This window comes from Cryptomeria japonica, chromosome 10 (genome assembly GCF_030272615.1).
Source record: "Cryptomeria japonica chromosome 10, Sugi_1.0, whole genome shotgun sequence".
NCBI lineage: Eukaryota > Viridiplantae > Streptophyta > Pinopsida > Cupressales > Cupressaceae > Cryptomeria > Cryptomeria japonica.
In genome coordinates, this window is record NC_081414.1 from 117,027,860 (window position 1) to 117,046,454 (window position 18,595).

General features: G+C 41.0%; 1 protein-coding gene across 6 annotated transcripts in view; it reads right to left on the reverse strand.

Annotated features, from left to right (window-relative positions):
* LOC131072609 (uncharacterized hydrolase YNR064C) overlaps nt 1-18,595 on the reverse strand; it is a 151,617-nt gene that overhangs the window by 71,548 nt on the left and 61,474 nt on the right. For all 6 annotated transcript variants that reach the window (XR_009112730.2, XM_058008829.2, XM_058008828.2 and 3 more), the window contains exon 6: nt 6,331-6,400. Coding sequence is in view for 5 of the 6 variants with exons in the window: in XM_058008829.2 (XP_057864812.1) it covers nt 6,331-6,400 (70 nt within the window). In the remaining variant the exon portion in view is untranslated. The remainder of the gene's footprint in view (nt 1-6,330; nt 6,401-18,595) is intronic.

Genomic DNA, 18,595 nt, shown 5'->3' on the forward strand with positions numbered 1-18,595 from the left:
GATCTTCGGCTTCCGACCAGACCAAACCTCTTCTGGAGTCTTCCCCTTAACAGCCTGAGTAGGAGAACGGTTAAGTAGGTAGACAGCAGTAAACACTGCTTCAGCCCAATACTTATTCGGAACACTCCTGTGTTGTAACATAGAGCGAGCCATCTCAACAACCATACGATTGCGACGCTCGACAACACTGTTTTGCTGAGGAGTGTAGGGTGTAGTCAATTGGCGTTTGATGCCATGGGTATCACAGAAGTTGGAGAATGCAGAAGAACAAAATTCCCCCCCGTTATCTGTCCTAAGAGTAATGATACTATGTCCAGACTCTTTTTCAACAAAGGACTTAAACTTCTGAAAGATACTAAATACATCTGATTTATGTTTAAGAAAGTACACCCACATCTTTCTACTAAAATCATCTACAATAAGCAAAAAGTATTTGCAACCAGTAACAGAAGATGTATTCATAGGACCACAAATATCAGCATGAAGTAATTGAAGTACCTTAGATGCGCGCCAAGACTTTCCATGTGTGAATGAAGTCCGATGCTGTTTGCCAGCTTGACAGGCGCCACATACTCCAAGATGCTAAGTCTGAATATCAGGTAACCCTGAAACAAGTCCCTCTCGAGATAGCTGAGAGAGATACTGAATGTTGAGATGTCCATATCTCTGATGCCACAAAGTGCTGAGAGGAGAAACACGAGCTGCCAGAGCCACTTCAGGAGAATCACCAGTGTCAAGAAGCCTATATAGGCCATGATCCTCTAGACCAACAGCAACAGTAAGACGAGTCTCCCGATCAATGATGGAGCACTTGTGAGCACTGAACACCACATCTAGTTGAGGAGAATTCCTCATAATCTGGCTGACAAAGAGCAGATTAAGTTCCATACCAGGAACATAGTACACATTCAGAAAAATGAGAGTCCTGCCACCAGACTGTATCTGAACAGTGCCTTTGCCAACAACTGTATACTCCTCACCTCCGCCAAATACAACAGAATCACTGAAAGGTGAGAAGTCTGTAAACCAATCACGCCGATGAGAAAAGTGACGTGATGCACCAGAGTCGATGTACCAAGCAGAAGACCTGGCATGATCTGAAGACCGCTTAGCCATAAAGGCATAAAAGGCAGACTCCTTCTGCTCGGAATGTTCAGCAACATACACCTTCTGGTGTGACCCTCCCTACTTCTTTTGTTCAGAAGCAAGCCTCTGACGACAATCTTTCTTCATATGGCCGTACTTGTGACAGTAATTGCACTGCACATTCTTCTTCTTAGCTCCATCCTGTGTCTGAGAAGAGCCTTTCTGCTGAGAAGACGGAGAGGACTGAAATTTGCCTTTATCCTTCTGAAAGGATTGAGCTGTGAAGGCATTTTCCGAGGAGGCTGATGTAGTACCACTACCAAACTGTTGTTTCCAGCGATCCTGCTGTAGAAGTTTGGTGCACAATTCTGAAAACTTCAAGTCAACATTAGTTGAAGTAATATTGAAGGTCTCAATGAAGTGTTCATACGATTTCAGAAGACTTTTCAGAGTGATTACTACCATGTCTTCTTCCTCCATAGTTCGACCAATAGCTTCGAGCTGATCTCGAATGTCCTTAATCCTCGTGAGGTGTTCCTGTAAGGACATGCGTTCGTCCATCATGATGGAAAACAGCTGATTCTTCAGAAAGAATGCTCGGCTCTTGTCGGATGTCTCATGTAATTCCTTCAGATGCTTCCAGATGTCAGAAGTTGTCTTGCCGGAAGGAATCTGCGGTAACTGATCATCAGTCACTGAGAGTTTGATAAGCATAACTGCCTCCCGATTGCATTCATCAAACTTATCTTGATCTGCACCAGGGGTACCAGGACTGAGCTCTTTTCCCAAAACAAGCTGGTCAAGACGCCTATATTCAAAAATGGTCAACATACGCTGTTTCCAAATGTTGTAATTGTGGCCATTAAAGCGTTGACTGCCTTCTAACATCAGGTTGGTGAGAGAAGCCATTTGCACGTTTCCCCAAATAAAAATTCCTGGCTGACCCAGAAAAATCTGAAGACAACCCAGAAATCCTTGTGAAAAACCCAGAAAGAATCTGCTGTCGGAATTTGGATCCGCTGGCTCAAAAATCGAGGCACGAAAATTGAGGCACCCAGAAAATTCTGACGACCCAGTTGAGATCTTGAAAAACCCACCACGAATCTGTACTCAGAAAAAAAATTTCGACTGAATCTGGAGGGTCAAAACCCTAGCCGAAAGTCAAAAAACGCGGGTTTGACCAAGTTGCAGGTTGCAGAAAAAAATGGTGGGTCTATACCGCGTCGAAAAATGCTGAAAACCCTCGCTAGACAGACTCGAACAGGAAGAATCCCGTTACACGGCATAAACACAGTCCAAAACAGACTTTTGAACACAATTTTTTTGAAAATCTGCAGCAAAACTAAGAGGCCCGAAAAATCTCGGAAAAGAATTCACAAATTCTTTATTCAGGCTCTGATACCATAAAACAATGCGAGACACGCAATGGATTTCAAAGAATTGATTGAATATCAGAATGAGCAAGACGCTCATAAATAATACAAGGATATTTACAAGAATAGCAAGTTTCTAATAACAAACTGCTGAGAAGATCGAAGACGATCTAACCAAAATAGAATATACACTATTGAGCATTAATACTAAAATTAACATTATTTTAATATTCTATTAAATTTGAGGAAGTCTTGCAAATTGGAAGGACGAAATCCCTTCCAAGTTCACAAGAGGATAAGGACGAAAACCCTCCAAGGTGGACTAAGAGTTGGAAGGATGAAAATCCTTTCATGCTCTTGGCAAGTTAAGGATGAAAACCACTAATTCAGCAGATTTGTAAGTATTTCGAAAGAATTCACATTATGATTGATTTTAAGAATTATGCTATGATTTACTGATCTGAATATTATAATAAATTATTAATCTTTAACAAAGCTATTATCATTTTGAGTAAGTAAATATTATTGTTTTGAGGGAAAAATCCAAAATATCCCAAAAAGGGACATTACAAATGGTATCAAGGATTGATCTTGCCATCCTACAGATCTTAACATTAGTACATGAGATTGAGCCAAGAGCTCAATGAGCCTTGGAAAGAGAAAGGGAAAAACTAGAGGCCATGAATCAATCTATCAATCCATCAAGCAATCAGTCTTGAATTTGACGAAGTGTTCTGCAAATAGGAAGGATGAAATCCCTTCCAAATTCACGAGAGAATAAGACTGAAAACCCTTATTGCTCTTATCGAGTTTGAACGAACACCCAAATCTTGGTCAAGGAGAACAAAAACCCTCCAAGGTGGACTAAGCCTGAGAAGGACGAAAACCCTTTCGTGATCTTGGCAAGTTAAGGACAAAAACCCTTGATATTGCCACTGTTGAGTTAAGGACAAAAACCTCTAATTTAGCAGATTTGCAAAAATTCCGAATAATCCAAGATATGAATGATTTTCAGAATTATGTCATCAACTATTAATCTGGATAAGGAAGATCTGAAAGCACTTTCAAAGTAGACAAAGAAATTATCATCACAGTTTGAAGGAGAATTATTTCAGAAAAATCAAAATAAATTCTATTTTCTGAATTATTGCATTAGTTATAAATCTAAACATTATAATTAAATTTCACCATTTTTTATAAAGTTATATTTAAAAATATAATGTGATTCTCATCTTAAGTTGGAATTATTGTTTTAGGGCAAACATAGACTAGAGTCTATATTTATCAAAGGGCTCTCTAAATCACTTATGGGATTGGTACAAGCTTTGAACAATCATTTCTAAAAGATGCTATTCGAAGAGCTTTAAATTTGGAAGACTCCACACCTAAAAACAAGACCTATCCCAGCAATATATCATCAGAATCGCATAAGCAGCCCTTTGACAAGGATAATTTGAAACCAAAGGCATTAACTCCTCAATCCAACAACGTGGAAGAATCCAAGAGCAAGCTTCGAAACAAGAAATTGGGTTTTAATTGCTAGAGACCACAAGAGACCCTAGGTGGCGAGTCATTGATGTTTTCAGAAGGAACAAGTATGCTACATAGATGCAATGACAGATGAAAAATCGGAGAAGGGGGAACTTGAACCTGAAAGGAAGAAGAGAAAACAAGAAGAACGAAATTAATTTACTATATTATAATAAATATATATTACTACCACCTATCTTGGAGAAAAAAATTATTTTCGCCACTATTCTAGCACAGATGGTATCATCTATAGTGCATAACTATATGCCTCTATATTTTGCATTTTGGATAAGTGGGAAGGAAGACAAGCATCAATAGAAAACATCACATTAGCTCTTACACAAAGGAATCAATCAATGGCTGATCGGAAATCCACCTACAAGGTTGTTTGGGCTAATAAATATCAAATTGAAGCTATAACTCACAACAATCTAATAACAATCAACCAATGACTAGTTACAAAATGTGAGAATATTAAAAGTGGATCAAAAAGATGTACAATCATTTTAGTAAAGAAATCATATTTAAGGTCATAGATGTATGTTAAGCTTCTAATTCTCATTAAAATACATGGAAAGCTATCCCATTGGTTTGAATTGAAGTGATATACAAAACATTGTGCAAACATTGGGCCAACCTAATCATTTCTTTACAAATATAATTGATGTCAAAGCGAAATCAATTTTCAGATTGATGTTATGCGATTACAAGATGACTTTCCTCTTTGGGGATGAGAGAAAACTTATCTTAAACTAGGAACCTTGCCAATTCTTGGTTTCATTATTGAGAATTATTGGTAAATACAAGTACATGAGCCCAAAGAATACTAGACAATAAATTGTCTTCACACTTTTGATGATGGTATCAACCTTATGATATTAAAAGACTATATTGGTCATTTGGCAAACACTTCAACAAGTCTTCAAGGACATCATGGAAGTACAGAATTGGAGAGACCCAAGATAATGAAAGCAACATCACTTGGTGCAAAATTGCCAACCTAAAATTATATCAAAGTAATGCAGTAGAAGCTACCTACATCACAAGGAGCATCTAGGGATTACTAATCTTCAAAGTTGATTTGGGATCCTAGTATTGGCAAAATGACCTAGTGACAAATTAATACCAACATTGCTTGAGGACAAACAATTTTGGGAAGGGCATGTCATACCCCGGTCAAGACAAGATTGCAACTCTTTGAAATTAAAACAAAGGCAATTAAAAACAAATGAAGGTGGTGCCAAAGAAATGCTAGCATGGGCAGAAATTCCTAAAAGACGGCATTTAATTTTAATTAATCATGATTGGCAGCAATTAAGGATGAAAGGTTTTAACTCTTGCAAAGGCCATAGTGGTGAAGAGTTATGACTCCCTCAAACATAAGGTATAAAAGGGAGATCATTTCAATGAAGAAATATCATTCACCCATCAATAATCAATTGGAAATGAAGGAATCAATTTAGAAATATGTTATTATTCTAAAAGGCAGCAATGAAGGGTGTGACTCAATTCTTGTGAAAGTTAGTGACTCTTTCACCAATAAAGGAGAGATCGTTACAAGGATTCATTCAAGCATTAAATCATTCAAACATTTACTCATCAACCCATTAAGAAATATCAATAAGCCAAAGCAATCAGCAATAATCTAGCAAATACACCAAACACTCAGTTTTGAATTTGAGGAAGTCTTGCAAATAGGAAGGACGAAATCTCTTCCAAGTTCACAAGAAGATAAGGACGAGAATTCTTATTGCTCTAATCGAGATTGAACAAAAACCCAAATCTTGGTCAATGAGGACGAAAACCCTCCAAGGTGGACTAAGAGTTGGAAGGATGAAAAGCCTTTCATGCTCTTGGCATGTGGAGGATGAAAACCCTTGATATTGCCACTTTTGAGTTAGGAACGAAGACCTCTAATTCAATAGATTTGTGAGTATTTCCAAACAATTCACAATATAATGAGAATTATGCTATGATTTAATGATCTGAATGTTATAAAAAATTATTAATCTTTGACAAAACTTTTATCATTTTGAGTAAATATTATTGTTTTAAGGCAAAAATCAGGAATATCCCAAAAAGGCATTACACAGAGTAGAAGTACCAAATATAAGATTTCATATTTTACCCAACAAAACTGGAAAGGAAAAAAGATGCACATATTCCTTTCAAAAAGAAACAATGACATGATATAAATGTCCATAGATGACCAAAAATAGATTAGCAAGATTCATAGTAGATCTAGTTACAGAAAACATGCTAGGGTAAATGTACCATAGATTACTAAAACTAACAAAGTACAAGTACTATGCTATAGCCCATAGTGAAAAAATTACCATACCAAGCCAATCGAAAGCAATAACATGATAATCTTGAGAAAGCATAGGAATCACTTTCCGAAATGAGTATGCCTGTAAAAAAGACTCAAGTTCAAATATAAAATACAATCTAACCTAAAAGACAGCTCCATTCCCCTTAACATCATATTGCATTAACATATAATAAGTTGTTTATCCATACTTTGTCTTACAATGATCAACCCAAACAAAATTTTATTAAGAACAATGAATGCATATTAAATGAAGCCTCAAGGTAAAAAACCCATTAGTTTTTATTCTCTGCATGGGAAAGCAATTAAGAATTTGAGTAACAAATCACATCTAACAAACTTGATGTCTACCACCCTACAAGAAGTCAGAAAAAATAAATCCTCTATCATCCATGGAAAATCATCAATATTGCAAATGTTTAATCCTTACCCACGGGTCCATGATGTTTGCCCTCTGGGCAAACAGTTTAATGCATGCAGACAAAGTACATAACCAAGAACAGTAATGCCATAGATCTCAAATAAGCAATATTAAGTCACACAATGCATATCAATTGCTAGCCAACTGAAAAGATAGCATTCCATTAATAATCATAATAATGACAAGTTACATCAAATCTATATAAAGGTATCAAGGGCATGCGAGGGACAACAGTCGCACCTGTAACTACCTACCCTCAGTTACATAACTAAACAAAGTACTTCCTAATTGCTTAATTACTTATTATTCCTATACGTACAATATGCCGCCAACATCATCCCCCCCAAAAAACAAGGTCGTCTCCTAACGACTGAAAACAAAATGGGATGATCAACAGAAAAAAGAAATCATGACTGAGAATGGGGCTAAGGAAGCGTCCCTGGTGAGGATGGTGTCGATGCTCGTGATGTGGCTACCAAGCGTGCCCGTAACTCGTAGACCTACTCAGTCCTCAACTTCAGGTCCCGCTCTGCAACCATCTGTCGCTCCATAGTCGTCTTCACCATCATCGCGGCTTCCAAGACTTCCTTATCCTTTTTCTCCACCATCTCTAAGGCACTAGCGAGACAGTTCTCCAACATAGCCTTGTCCTCCCAGGCTTCCTCCAACCATGCCCGTAAGGCACCCTTTGTCGACCTCTCCTCGGACAACTCTGTTTCCAAGGTAGTTCTCTCTATGACCCATGAGGCCTTCTCCCGAGCCAATTGCTCCCTGTCGCTGGAGGCGAGCAGCCAACTCCTCCCTCGTCGACATGGCCTCCTGTTGCTAGGTCTACGTACCCTCAACAACTGTCATGTCCCCTCCTTGATCGTTATATATATCCTAAGGAAGTAATTATTATTATTAATTAATATAATAATAATAACGAATTTCTATTTGAAATTTATTTATTTATTAAATGTATTATTTAAGTAATATCTATTACTAATCCTGAAATATTCAAATAAAAATAAACAATAAAACTATTATAATATAAATAAATAAATAAGTTAATGTATTTAATATATAAAATAATAAAGAAAAAAATATTATTAAATGAACGATTAAAATGTTAATATATTTAATATATAAAATAATAAAGAAAAATATTATTAAATGAATGATTAAAAGGTTAAGGTATTTAATGTATTAAATAATAAAGAAAAAAGTATTATTAAATTAAAATATTAATACATTATAGTTCGTGCGGAAGGGACCCGTGGAGGGATGTAACCCTTCACGGGGTATATGGTAGAGGTCACCACGGGAGAATAAGAGAAGAGGAATACGAGGGTAAGACTATGGGGTCTGGAGACATACTGTCCGGGAAAACATTACGGTATGTATATAAAGGCTGTTAACAATATCATACAATGGTATTGTTAATACAATCTAATTTAGTTATTACATTTAATATTAATAATACAATTCAATATGATCAATACAATATGACACGGTTAGTATAACACAATGTTGTTAATATATTATGGTGCTGCTAATATAATATAATAACTGTTAACACTATTAATGTAATACAATACATTAATTCAGTCACATATTAACATAGTGATATTGTTAATGTAATATAATATAAAGATGGCAAAATAACATAATGATGTTAATAAAATCTAAAGCTCATACGGTTAATCAAATCTGATATAATATTGCTAATATGGTAAGATATTATCAATGTAATACAATACTGGAATGTAATAAAATGCAACATAAAATAATGTTAATAACACAACACAATATAATGTTATTAGCGACATTGTTAATATCAATATGATAAATGGTTTCAGCCATAACCAACTACTGTCATGATATGTACATTGATTCTTTATCACTTATACTATATAATAAATATATATATACAATGGAGAAGGTAGGGAGCGGACTGCAGGAAAAAGGAAGAAGGTAATCAGACTTCAAGGTAAGAATTCCTCTATTAAATACTAGGTATAGTATATGATAGGTTCTTATTACTAATATTAATAGGTGGTATTAAGGGTAAAGGCTCATTAATATTAGTTATTATTAGTTCATGAGCAATGGGTAATGGGTAAAGTCCATTGATAGGTAATGTTAATGGTGGTCTAGTGAATATTTATACACATCTTAATGTATAGTATTCACTAGTCATAAAAATAGGGATAAGATATAATCTTGTAAATGTTGTATACATAAGTTTGCATATTAAAGGATTATGAATACAAGGTATTTTAAGAAATATATTGCATATGTAAAGGATGGAAAATCATATATATATATTAAAGAATACATTAAGAATTCATGTTAACACAAAGGATAGTTTATGAACTCAAAATGTTATGCAAATATATGGCTTGGTTGATTAAAACTCAACCAAGAAGAGAAGGATTGGGTCAATCCCCTTTGAGGACTTGGATGATGGAGGCATCACCCAAGACAAGGAAAGGCAAGGGTCTTCCTTGGCTGGCTTGGGTGTAAGAGGTTATACCCAAGACAGGACTCAAAAGTCAGGCCGATCCCCTCTGAGGACTTGGATGATGAAGGCATCACCCAAGGCAAGGAATAGACAAGGGTCTTCTTTGAAGGGCTTGGGTGTAAGAGGTTACACCCAAGACAGGATTTGAACTCATCTTCGATTTCCTGAAGGGCTTGGAACCAAGGGGTTCCAAGAAGGCGAGCTTCACGGCCGCCTAAGGACATACTTTTGTATGGCATTCGTATCCTTTTTATTAGATGAAAATTATGATCATGTTCATTAAGTATTAAAGATAGATTGCAAATTAGAAAATGGCTTTTATATATATATATATATATGTTGTATTCTAACAATTTGTTTTGCAAGACAGTAATCTCTAACTAGTAGGGACATTACAACAACATACTATGTCCTCCTCAGCTCATAGTACGTCTCACGGAAGACTTGCTCTAGTCTCTGCAATAGTGACTGTGTACTGGTCTCACCAATCTCCTCCCGAAGACCCCAATCTTCCAACATCTACAAGGTCTCCGTAGTAGGCCACCCCCTCGACTCAAAACACTCAACAAAGTGTGTCAGGCAACCGTCCCTCATAAACCCAAGCAGCTGCTCCAACTGTCCGTCTGTCCTGGCATCTCCCTAGGACAGTGCCGAGACTACAATCCCCCGAGCTCCAGCAGCCATGTCCATAGAAAACTGCTCCAAGTCCCTATCACCCTCCACTCTCGAAGATGTAGGGACACCGTGCTCCTGGGTATCCTGCAATGGCTCATCATGAGGGGGGCTCTGTATCAACTCCTTCTCTTGCCTGGGACTCAACACCAACTCACGAATGGGTGAATGGTCTCCCTGCACTATCTGCAAGTTCTCTGGTGAGCTATCGCCGACCAAGTCAACAATCTGGTGAGGGCTCGGCAACTCGCGCCATGGGGAGAGGACCGCTGCTCCAATCAGTGCCACCGAGGCCATCTTATACCGACTCAGCCAGGCACTCATATCCGCTTGAGAAGGGGTACCACTCCCTCCAGGATGCTCTGATGCTACCACAGCCTTACTACCAACTGTCCCCCCACTAGTACCTACCTCTACTGTTGCTTTGGGACTCCTGCCTCATGTCGTTTGAGGCTCTGGTGCTCCTGGTAGGGCTACCAATGCCATGGCCATGTGTGTGGGGATCATAAGCACTGGTGTCCGAGACTGCCCAAACCCAGGAACAGGCACTGCCAATACTGTCGCTCCAGGTGGTAGAGTCTGAGGGGCTATCGCGGCACTTGATGATGTTGTTTGCTAGGGTAACTCACTCTGGGGTGATGTGGCTGCTGTTGCTGGCACAACTGCGGGAGGTGGAGATGTAGCTATCTACGCAACTGTGGGAGATGTCTCCTCCTCCACCTGATGTCCGCCTCTACTTACCATCCTAAAACTACCATCCCTGGCCTGTGATGTATCTACGGAGTCCTCCTCTACACTTGCTTCCTCACCACTAGGCTTAGACTCTGACTCTGGCTCGTACTCAGACACCACCACCCTTCGCTTTTGTTTCTTGCCTGATTGTGTATCTCCACTAGGTGTTGTGATATCTGAATGAACCCAATAGAATATAGGCAGCTGTCGAGGGTGTACACGGTTGTGTGGTGCTAAGTGTTGTGTCTCGGGCAATATCTGAACACGCATTGCATCCAAGAAGAGTCCAATGGCATGGTACGGCATATAAATATTTTTGTGCTGCAAGGTCATAAATTCTTCCATCCTATCAGCCAGCACGGATGCCCAGTCATATACCACGCCATTGCGGATGCCATTCATCAATACAACCTACGCCATGGCAATGTCTGAAGCCCTACTGGCTCCCATCAAGCGGCTCTTCAACACATCCAGGAGGCACTGCCATTCTCCCTCTCGTAAAAAGGACTTCTTCAGGCGTCGTCCCTTGCTTGCATGCTGGAGGCTATCGAGCTCGGCCTATCTGAGGTCATCCCTGCACATCAACTTCAGGAGTTTATCCTTGAAAACTAGGGATATCTTCTAGCTCTCATCCACTTTCTTCCCCTGTGTTCCTGGGATACCAAGAACCCTCATGAACTCTGTGGAAGCAAAAGAGACCGTAACTGTAATATTCCCTCTTATTTTTTCAGTTTTTGAGCACAACAATTATTACAATGCACCCGTTAAAGTTAGGAAATATAATCCCAATACTACTGAAAGTAACCCTTCCACTTTCTGATCACCAAGAGCCCAATGTGAGAAGGTGAGAGCATACGGTGATAAGGGATTCGTTAGCTCACTAATCCGCTGGAAATTACAATGCAAATACAATACTGGGCGGCAAGCCAACCCCTTCCACTTTTCAGCGGGATGAAGAACAAGAACTTGGCAGTAAACCAGCCAAGATAACAAGAGCATAACAGAACCAAATCACTCTACCGCTTATGCAGTGGGAGGACTTTTACATAAAACTATCACCCAACCGCATATTTCAGCGGGAGGACAATATCACTCAACCACTTGCTCAGTGGGAGGACAAAGCTGAATTACAAAACATATAGGCGGCTAAGCCATCCTCTTCCACTTGTTTAGTGGGAAATGCAGCATAGAATGAATTGGTCAGTACTACTGAAGCAATTCTTACAAAGATAGAGATGTGAGAGAGGATAGAATGAAGTACATATCTAAAGAATTCAATAACACATTCTCACCACAAACAGTACTTGCTGTTCTGAAATCAGAGACAATGAAATGCAGAACCAGCCATCCCAAACACCACTAAAATGCTCGTAACTCTCTCAAAAACGAATGGAATCATGCTAAACCAAATGCAAATGAAGCGTATAACATAAACAATCAAATCAATACCTTGAAACTGCGACTGGAGAGCAACAAATGCGATGCATGCAACCCAAGGCAATTTTGGAAATGGTGTTTTGGCTGAATATTTCGATTTGCAACTGTAAATTGGAGAGTTCTCCAAATGCCACACCAATGTAGGAGAATTATTGTCTCTCTAATATGCTTCCAAAGAACCCTCACCCAAAATGATGCACTCAACATGCAGATAGCTACGAGCAAAATACACTTCCAGCCAACACACACTAGCAACACCAAAAAAACACAGCAGCACACAACTCTTCACCAACACACCCAAAAATCACCAAATAGCTCACAACTTCGAATCACAGCTAGGAGTGATGTCTCACACTCGAAACCAGAAGGAAAGATCTAGGAGGCATTCACCCTCGAAGAAGTCTGGAGTCATTCCGATAGCATAACGATATATTTTCTCTGGATAAACAAATGAGGAGCCAAACACCTATTTATATAGCTTTTCAAATCTGGAATTCAAATGAAATTGCCTCCAAATTCTCCTCATTCAAACTGCATTTCATTTCATGTGGTGGACCCAAAAATGGCGCCCACTTCCGAAGTCAAAATCACGCCAAGGAGAGAGGACCACGATTTTGGCATAATAAAACTTTAAAGCATAAAAAATAAAGTCTCCTTTTAATCTTCAAATAATTCGCCCATGCATGACTTAGGAAAAATATCATATTTTGCACAATTTCCCATAGCATCAATGAGTAATAAAATAATTAAATAATAACCTTAGGATAAGGAATAATATTTAATTAAATCGCTTATAGCTCCAGTACTGATTATCAACAAAATACGGATGAGGTTGAGCAATGAGGATCACTGAACTGTGCTGGATCAGGACCAAGTCCAGGACTGCCAAAAATAGAATGCCCCAAACTGCCACTTACTAAAAATAGTAAGTCATGAAATAATGCTCTGAAAATCGTGATCTTTGCAACCAGAGAAAGAGCTTGGCGAGCTTAGCAACTCTACACCATCCCGACGACCAAACCCTAACTTACTGAAAACAGTAAGTTCACATTCCACCCTTGACAAGCTTGGTCGGAACTCCAAAGAACATGGAAACCCTTAATTCACCTTTCCACATAGCCTACGGGTCTCCGGAATAGGCCAATGGACCACTGAATGCAACATCACAAGGAAGGGGATATTACAGTAACCTGGTGGTGCTCATAATCGAACACCAACTGCCGCGTGTGTCTGTCGTAGGCACCAATCATAGCCCTCAGCACACCTCAAAATCTTTAACCCAAAAGATGGGCATCTGGATGGCCCAGTGTACATGTGCATGTCGCAATTGTGCCTTCACAAGACCATCAGGCAGGGTCTCATTCCACCATTTTCTACAGTCTGCACCACTCAAACCCTCAAAAGCAATGGTGTCTAAGCTCACATCATCTTTCGTTGCCATCTGATTTTGTACTTTGGGTCACACCTTTGTGCCCTTGCCTTTGCTATCAGCCATACCGCCCCTTACTTTCACACTCGAAGGCAGAATCCGAATAGCTTTCTTGTTGGCAAAAAGTGACGGCACTGTAGCAGGTAACTACCGCAACTGTCTTTTCCAATGCTTTCCTCCACTGGGGTCCATTAACCGATTTCCCTTTTTGTCTCTTGTGCCTTTAAATACTAAAGAAAAAAAGGGTTAGGGTAATAAATTTCGGAATGTGCTTACTCCCGCTAATTCCAATGCCGCCATAGACTCCACGATACACAAACTCCTCCCTCGGACACCTCACACCGCCCTGAGCTGAACACTGTCACTGCTAGCCAAAAACTGTTGTACGGTGGTGTCGGCGGTAGAGTTACCGCACGGGGAGTGGAGATAGCTTCCACGTGCGACGTGTATGCTACGCGACGATTTTTTTCTTTTCCTCTCCTTCTCCGTCGTACGGTAGCGTTCCTTCCTAGTTCCATATGTTCCACCAAAGGTAGCCAGGGAAATCCGAATACTGCACGCAGAAGCTGAATATTTTTTCTTGGTTCCTGATTACCAAGCCTCAAGTTTGTCGAAAAATGCTATCAAATTGGTTTCCACCAATGTATGTATTCCAATAGCACAAATGTATGTATGTCTGCATTTTAAATACCTTCCCCAGTGGTGGTCACGGCACTAGAACAGCCCATCGTACGTTTATGCTTTCCTCCCGCCTTACGGTAATTAGACACCGTACGAGTTTTTTTTTCTTTTTTTCTTTCAAGTCTCCATCGGATGTGAGTGTGGCCGCATGATAATGACCATACGACATTTTTCCCTTTCTTCAACTTGTCCATTGTACGGTGACCATATACCGTACGGTGACTTTTTCCCTTCTCGTTTCCGCCATACGGTACTTACTATATGGTTAGTTTTTCTATTTTGTGGACTTTTGCCATACGGTACTTTCTGTACAGAGAATTCTTTTTTATTTTTTTTTTATTTTTTTGGTCAAAAAAACTCTAAGTACCTCCACGGGAGGATTCTAGGTCACTTCGTCGCCTATGCTCATGATATGGCTTTAATTTGGACCCGTTCACAACCTCCACCGCTTCTCGACCATCTAACGTCCATAACTTAATCGACCCGTTTTCAGCCACCTCTCGAACTTTATATGGCCCTAACCACCTTACTTTGAATTTGTCGGGTTTAATCTCATTGCGCCCATTATATTTCAGCACCAGTTGTCTCGGGGTGAACCTCATTCGCTTTAAGTGCTTGTCATGCCACAACTTCCTCCTTTGTTGGGCTACCTCTGTAGCCCACTGAGCCATCATTCTTTTCTCATCCAACTTGTTCAGGACATACAACCTCTCTCTTAAGCTTTCCATATCCCCCAATCTGTTCTCGATTGCAATACGGAGGCTTGGCACCATAACCTCAGTTGGCACAACAGCTTCCTGCCTGTACATGAGTTGAAATGGCGTTTGACCTGTAGTCACCTTGTAGGTGGTGCAATAGGCCCACAAAATAGAGGGTAACTTTTCTTCCCAGTCTTCTCCCTCAACACCGCACGACTTATAGATCACTCCAACTAGAATCTTGTTGGTAGCCTCGGCTTGCCCATTGGCTCGTGGGTAATAAGGGTTGGACAACGAGTGAAAAATTTTGAATTCAATCGTGAGTAGTTTGATGATGTGGTTCAGAAAGTGTCCACCCCTGTCACTAGTCAACTAGATGGGGATGTCGTATCGTGTGATGATTTGTTCATAAATGAACTTTGCAGTACTCAAGGCCGAGTTGTCAGGCAAGCCCGTGCTTCTACCCATTTGGTTAAATACTTCGTGGCTACCACAATGTAGTGGCACCTCCTGGCACGGCTGGCCTTAAGTGACCCAATAAAATCCAACCCCCAGCGCTCGAATAACTCTTGAGCATGCGAGGGGTTGAGGAGCATGAAATCCCTTTTCAATGGCTTCCCAACTCTTTGACATGTGTCGCAACCCACTACCCATTCTCTAGCGTCATTATACAGCGTGGGCCACCATAGCCCTGCAAGTAGCACCTTTCGTGTGGTAGTGTCCGGTCCCATATGGCCTCCTGCAGGGCCCTCATGTGCCTCCCTCAGAACGCTAGGCACCTCTTCCTCCATCACACAGCAACGCAACACCTGGTCGGGCCCCATTTTGTACAGTAATCCATTAATTAACTGGAATGTACGACTTCTTAACACGATTTTCCTCCGTTCTCCAGGTGGCATACCTTGCAGAAACACGGAGGTGGAGAGATTTTCCTCAATAGCAATATACCATGATGGCAGTACTGCGATTTTGAACAAGTGTGCACTCGGAAATTCATCATTAACCCCCTCTGGCGGCTCCTCCGACCTTATCCTTGATAGTTGATCAGCTATCACATGGCTCTTTCTAGGTCGCACAATGATAGTGAATGTAAACTCTTGCAACAAGAGCAACCATTTGTTGATCCTTCCTTGAATAATTGATTTATTGACCAGATACATAAGTGCCTGGTGGTCCACGTGAAACATGAATGGCGTAGCCAGAAGGCAATGTCTGGATTTCTGCACAACATAGACCATTCCTAGGGCCTCTTGCTCCGTTGTGCTGTAATTCTTTTCAGCCTTAGACAATAATCTACTCGCAAAATAGATCGGATGGTCCAGTCCATGGTCCCCTACCTGAGCTAATGTGGCACCAATTGCGAAATGAGAGGCATATACGTGGACATGCAACTCCCTGTCCCAATTCGGATATGCGAGGATGGGGGCCGCCACCAGCCTGGTCTTCAACTCCTCAAAAGCTTCGCCTTTCGGGGTCCCCCACGTGTACAACTCACCCTTCCGAGTTAGCTTATCCAAGGGGTAGGATATCTGAGCGAAATTCTTTATAAACCTTCTATAGTAACCAATGTGGCCCAAAAAAGACTTTACCCTTGTGACTTATGTTTGTGGCTCCATCTCCACGATCACCCGGACCTTATCAAGGTCTATCTTCAACCCCACTTTACAAACAATGTGCCCGAGCAATTTGCCTTGCAGCACCATAAATCTGCACTTCTTAGGGTTGAGTGCCAACCTTGCCCTTCGGCATCTATCCATGCATTCCTTTAGGGCTACCAGATGTGTGTCCTACCCGCTGTAAATCGACCAATCGTCGAGGAAAGCTTTGAAGTTTCCCACGGACATCTTGTCAAAGATGGGCAGGATGATCCTTTGAAAAGTTGTCAGCGCATTACATAGACCGAATGGCATCCGGTTGTATGCATACACGTCGTCTTCCATCACCAAGGTGATCTTGAGCTTGTCCTCCTTGGCGATGGAAATCTGGTTATAACCAGAAAATCAATCCATGAAAGAATACATCTCGTGACCGGCTACCTCTTCCAATATGCTATCTGTGAAAGGTATGGGAAAAGGATCCTTGATAGTGACCCCATTCAGGCACCGAAAATCAACACAGATCCGGATTTGATTGGCCTCTTTCTTTAAGGAAATGACAATAGGAGACACCCATTCATTGGTCTAGACCCGAAAGATGATGCTAGCTTCCAACATCTTCTCTATTTCCTCATTGACCCTTGCGCCATAGTTTCTATTCATTCGATACGGCCTCTTCTGCACCGGCTGGGCTCCAAGTACCAGTTGAATGCGATGTACACACATCTCGAGGGCACTCCTTTCAAATCTTTATATGTCCAGGGGAAAACATCCTTATACTCCAAAAAAAATTTGAAAGTTGTTGCCTTCAACACAGGATCCCAATCGTCCCTCACCAATATGTTTTTGGGGTCTTCTTATGTTCCCAGATTGGTCACCTTTAACTTGGACTCCTCATACTTAATAGGTTTGTCTTTCTCAAACTGATGTGCGGGAGCGTCATCCACTCGAGCCTCCCCTTCTCTGTATTCTCCATACTCAAGTGGAAACATAGTTTTCTCCTCCGACTCTTCTATCTAGAGCATGTTGCATTGGAACAGCTCATAGTCCTCCATCTGCCAATGGAAGAGTCCATTCAATGAGCACATGTCGTCTTCCGAGCAGCCATCAAGTTCAAGCAGTCCTTCACTATTTGGTTCCATCTCGTCTCTACCTTCGTAGGAATCCCACTCCCATCTGTTTGAGTCATCTAAGTCGGAGTCCGATGATGCGAGCTCCTTGCTGACGGCCTGGGTCCTCAAATCAATAACGTACTTCCGCCCACCTTTCTCCATGGAGAGGGTGTTCTTCTTCCAATTGTGATTCACTTTTGTTGTGAGCAACCACCCTCTCCCTAAGATGGCATCATAGCCCTTCTTTTTAAGTGGGATTACCACAAAATCCAATAAGAAGGGTTGTGTGCCAATGGTCACCAGCTGGGCCATCACAGTGTCGAGTGGCTTAATACCATGTTGGTCTGCTCCCACCAAATTGAATGTGGGTGGCCATAGTGTCAGATTCCCGAGCTTCTTCCATGTGGCCTCCGGCAGAACATTCACCCCAGATCCTCCGTCCATGATGTTGTCCTTAAGGATAGTGCCAAGGATTCCCATTTCCACTACCGTAGGATGCCGACCAATATTTAAGGCCAACAACATTGGATCAGCTAAAGGGCTGACCGGGACTTCCGTCTGGGTCACACCTAAAGGTGTGTGTGCAGTGCTTTGTACGGTGCTAAGAATGGCGGTCCTTAGCTGTGGCATTGTATCTAGAAGGTCCTTCACCCTTATCGGCACCTCCATCTGCAAGACTTGCCCAATAATATTATTTTCTGCTTTAGTACGGGATGAGGTACTCACCATCTCTGCATTTTTGCGTCGTTTTGTCGTCATCTCCCGCTCAATGTCGGCCTTTGCCTCCCGTAATCTCTCTTTCTCCATACGGGGGTCAAGATAAGTGGCCTTCTTGGCTTGAGCACGGGTGATTGCCAACACTTCTTTATCATCGCCCGTTTTCTCAATATTGAGAAGATTAACCCCTGGCTTGGGGCAATTTGTGTCGTCGTGGTCTCCAGGACCGCACCATCTGCACAAGTTCTAGGGAGGTTTCCTGTTTCTGGCAATCCCG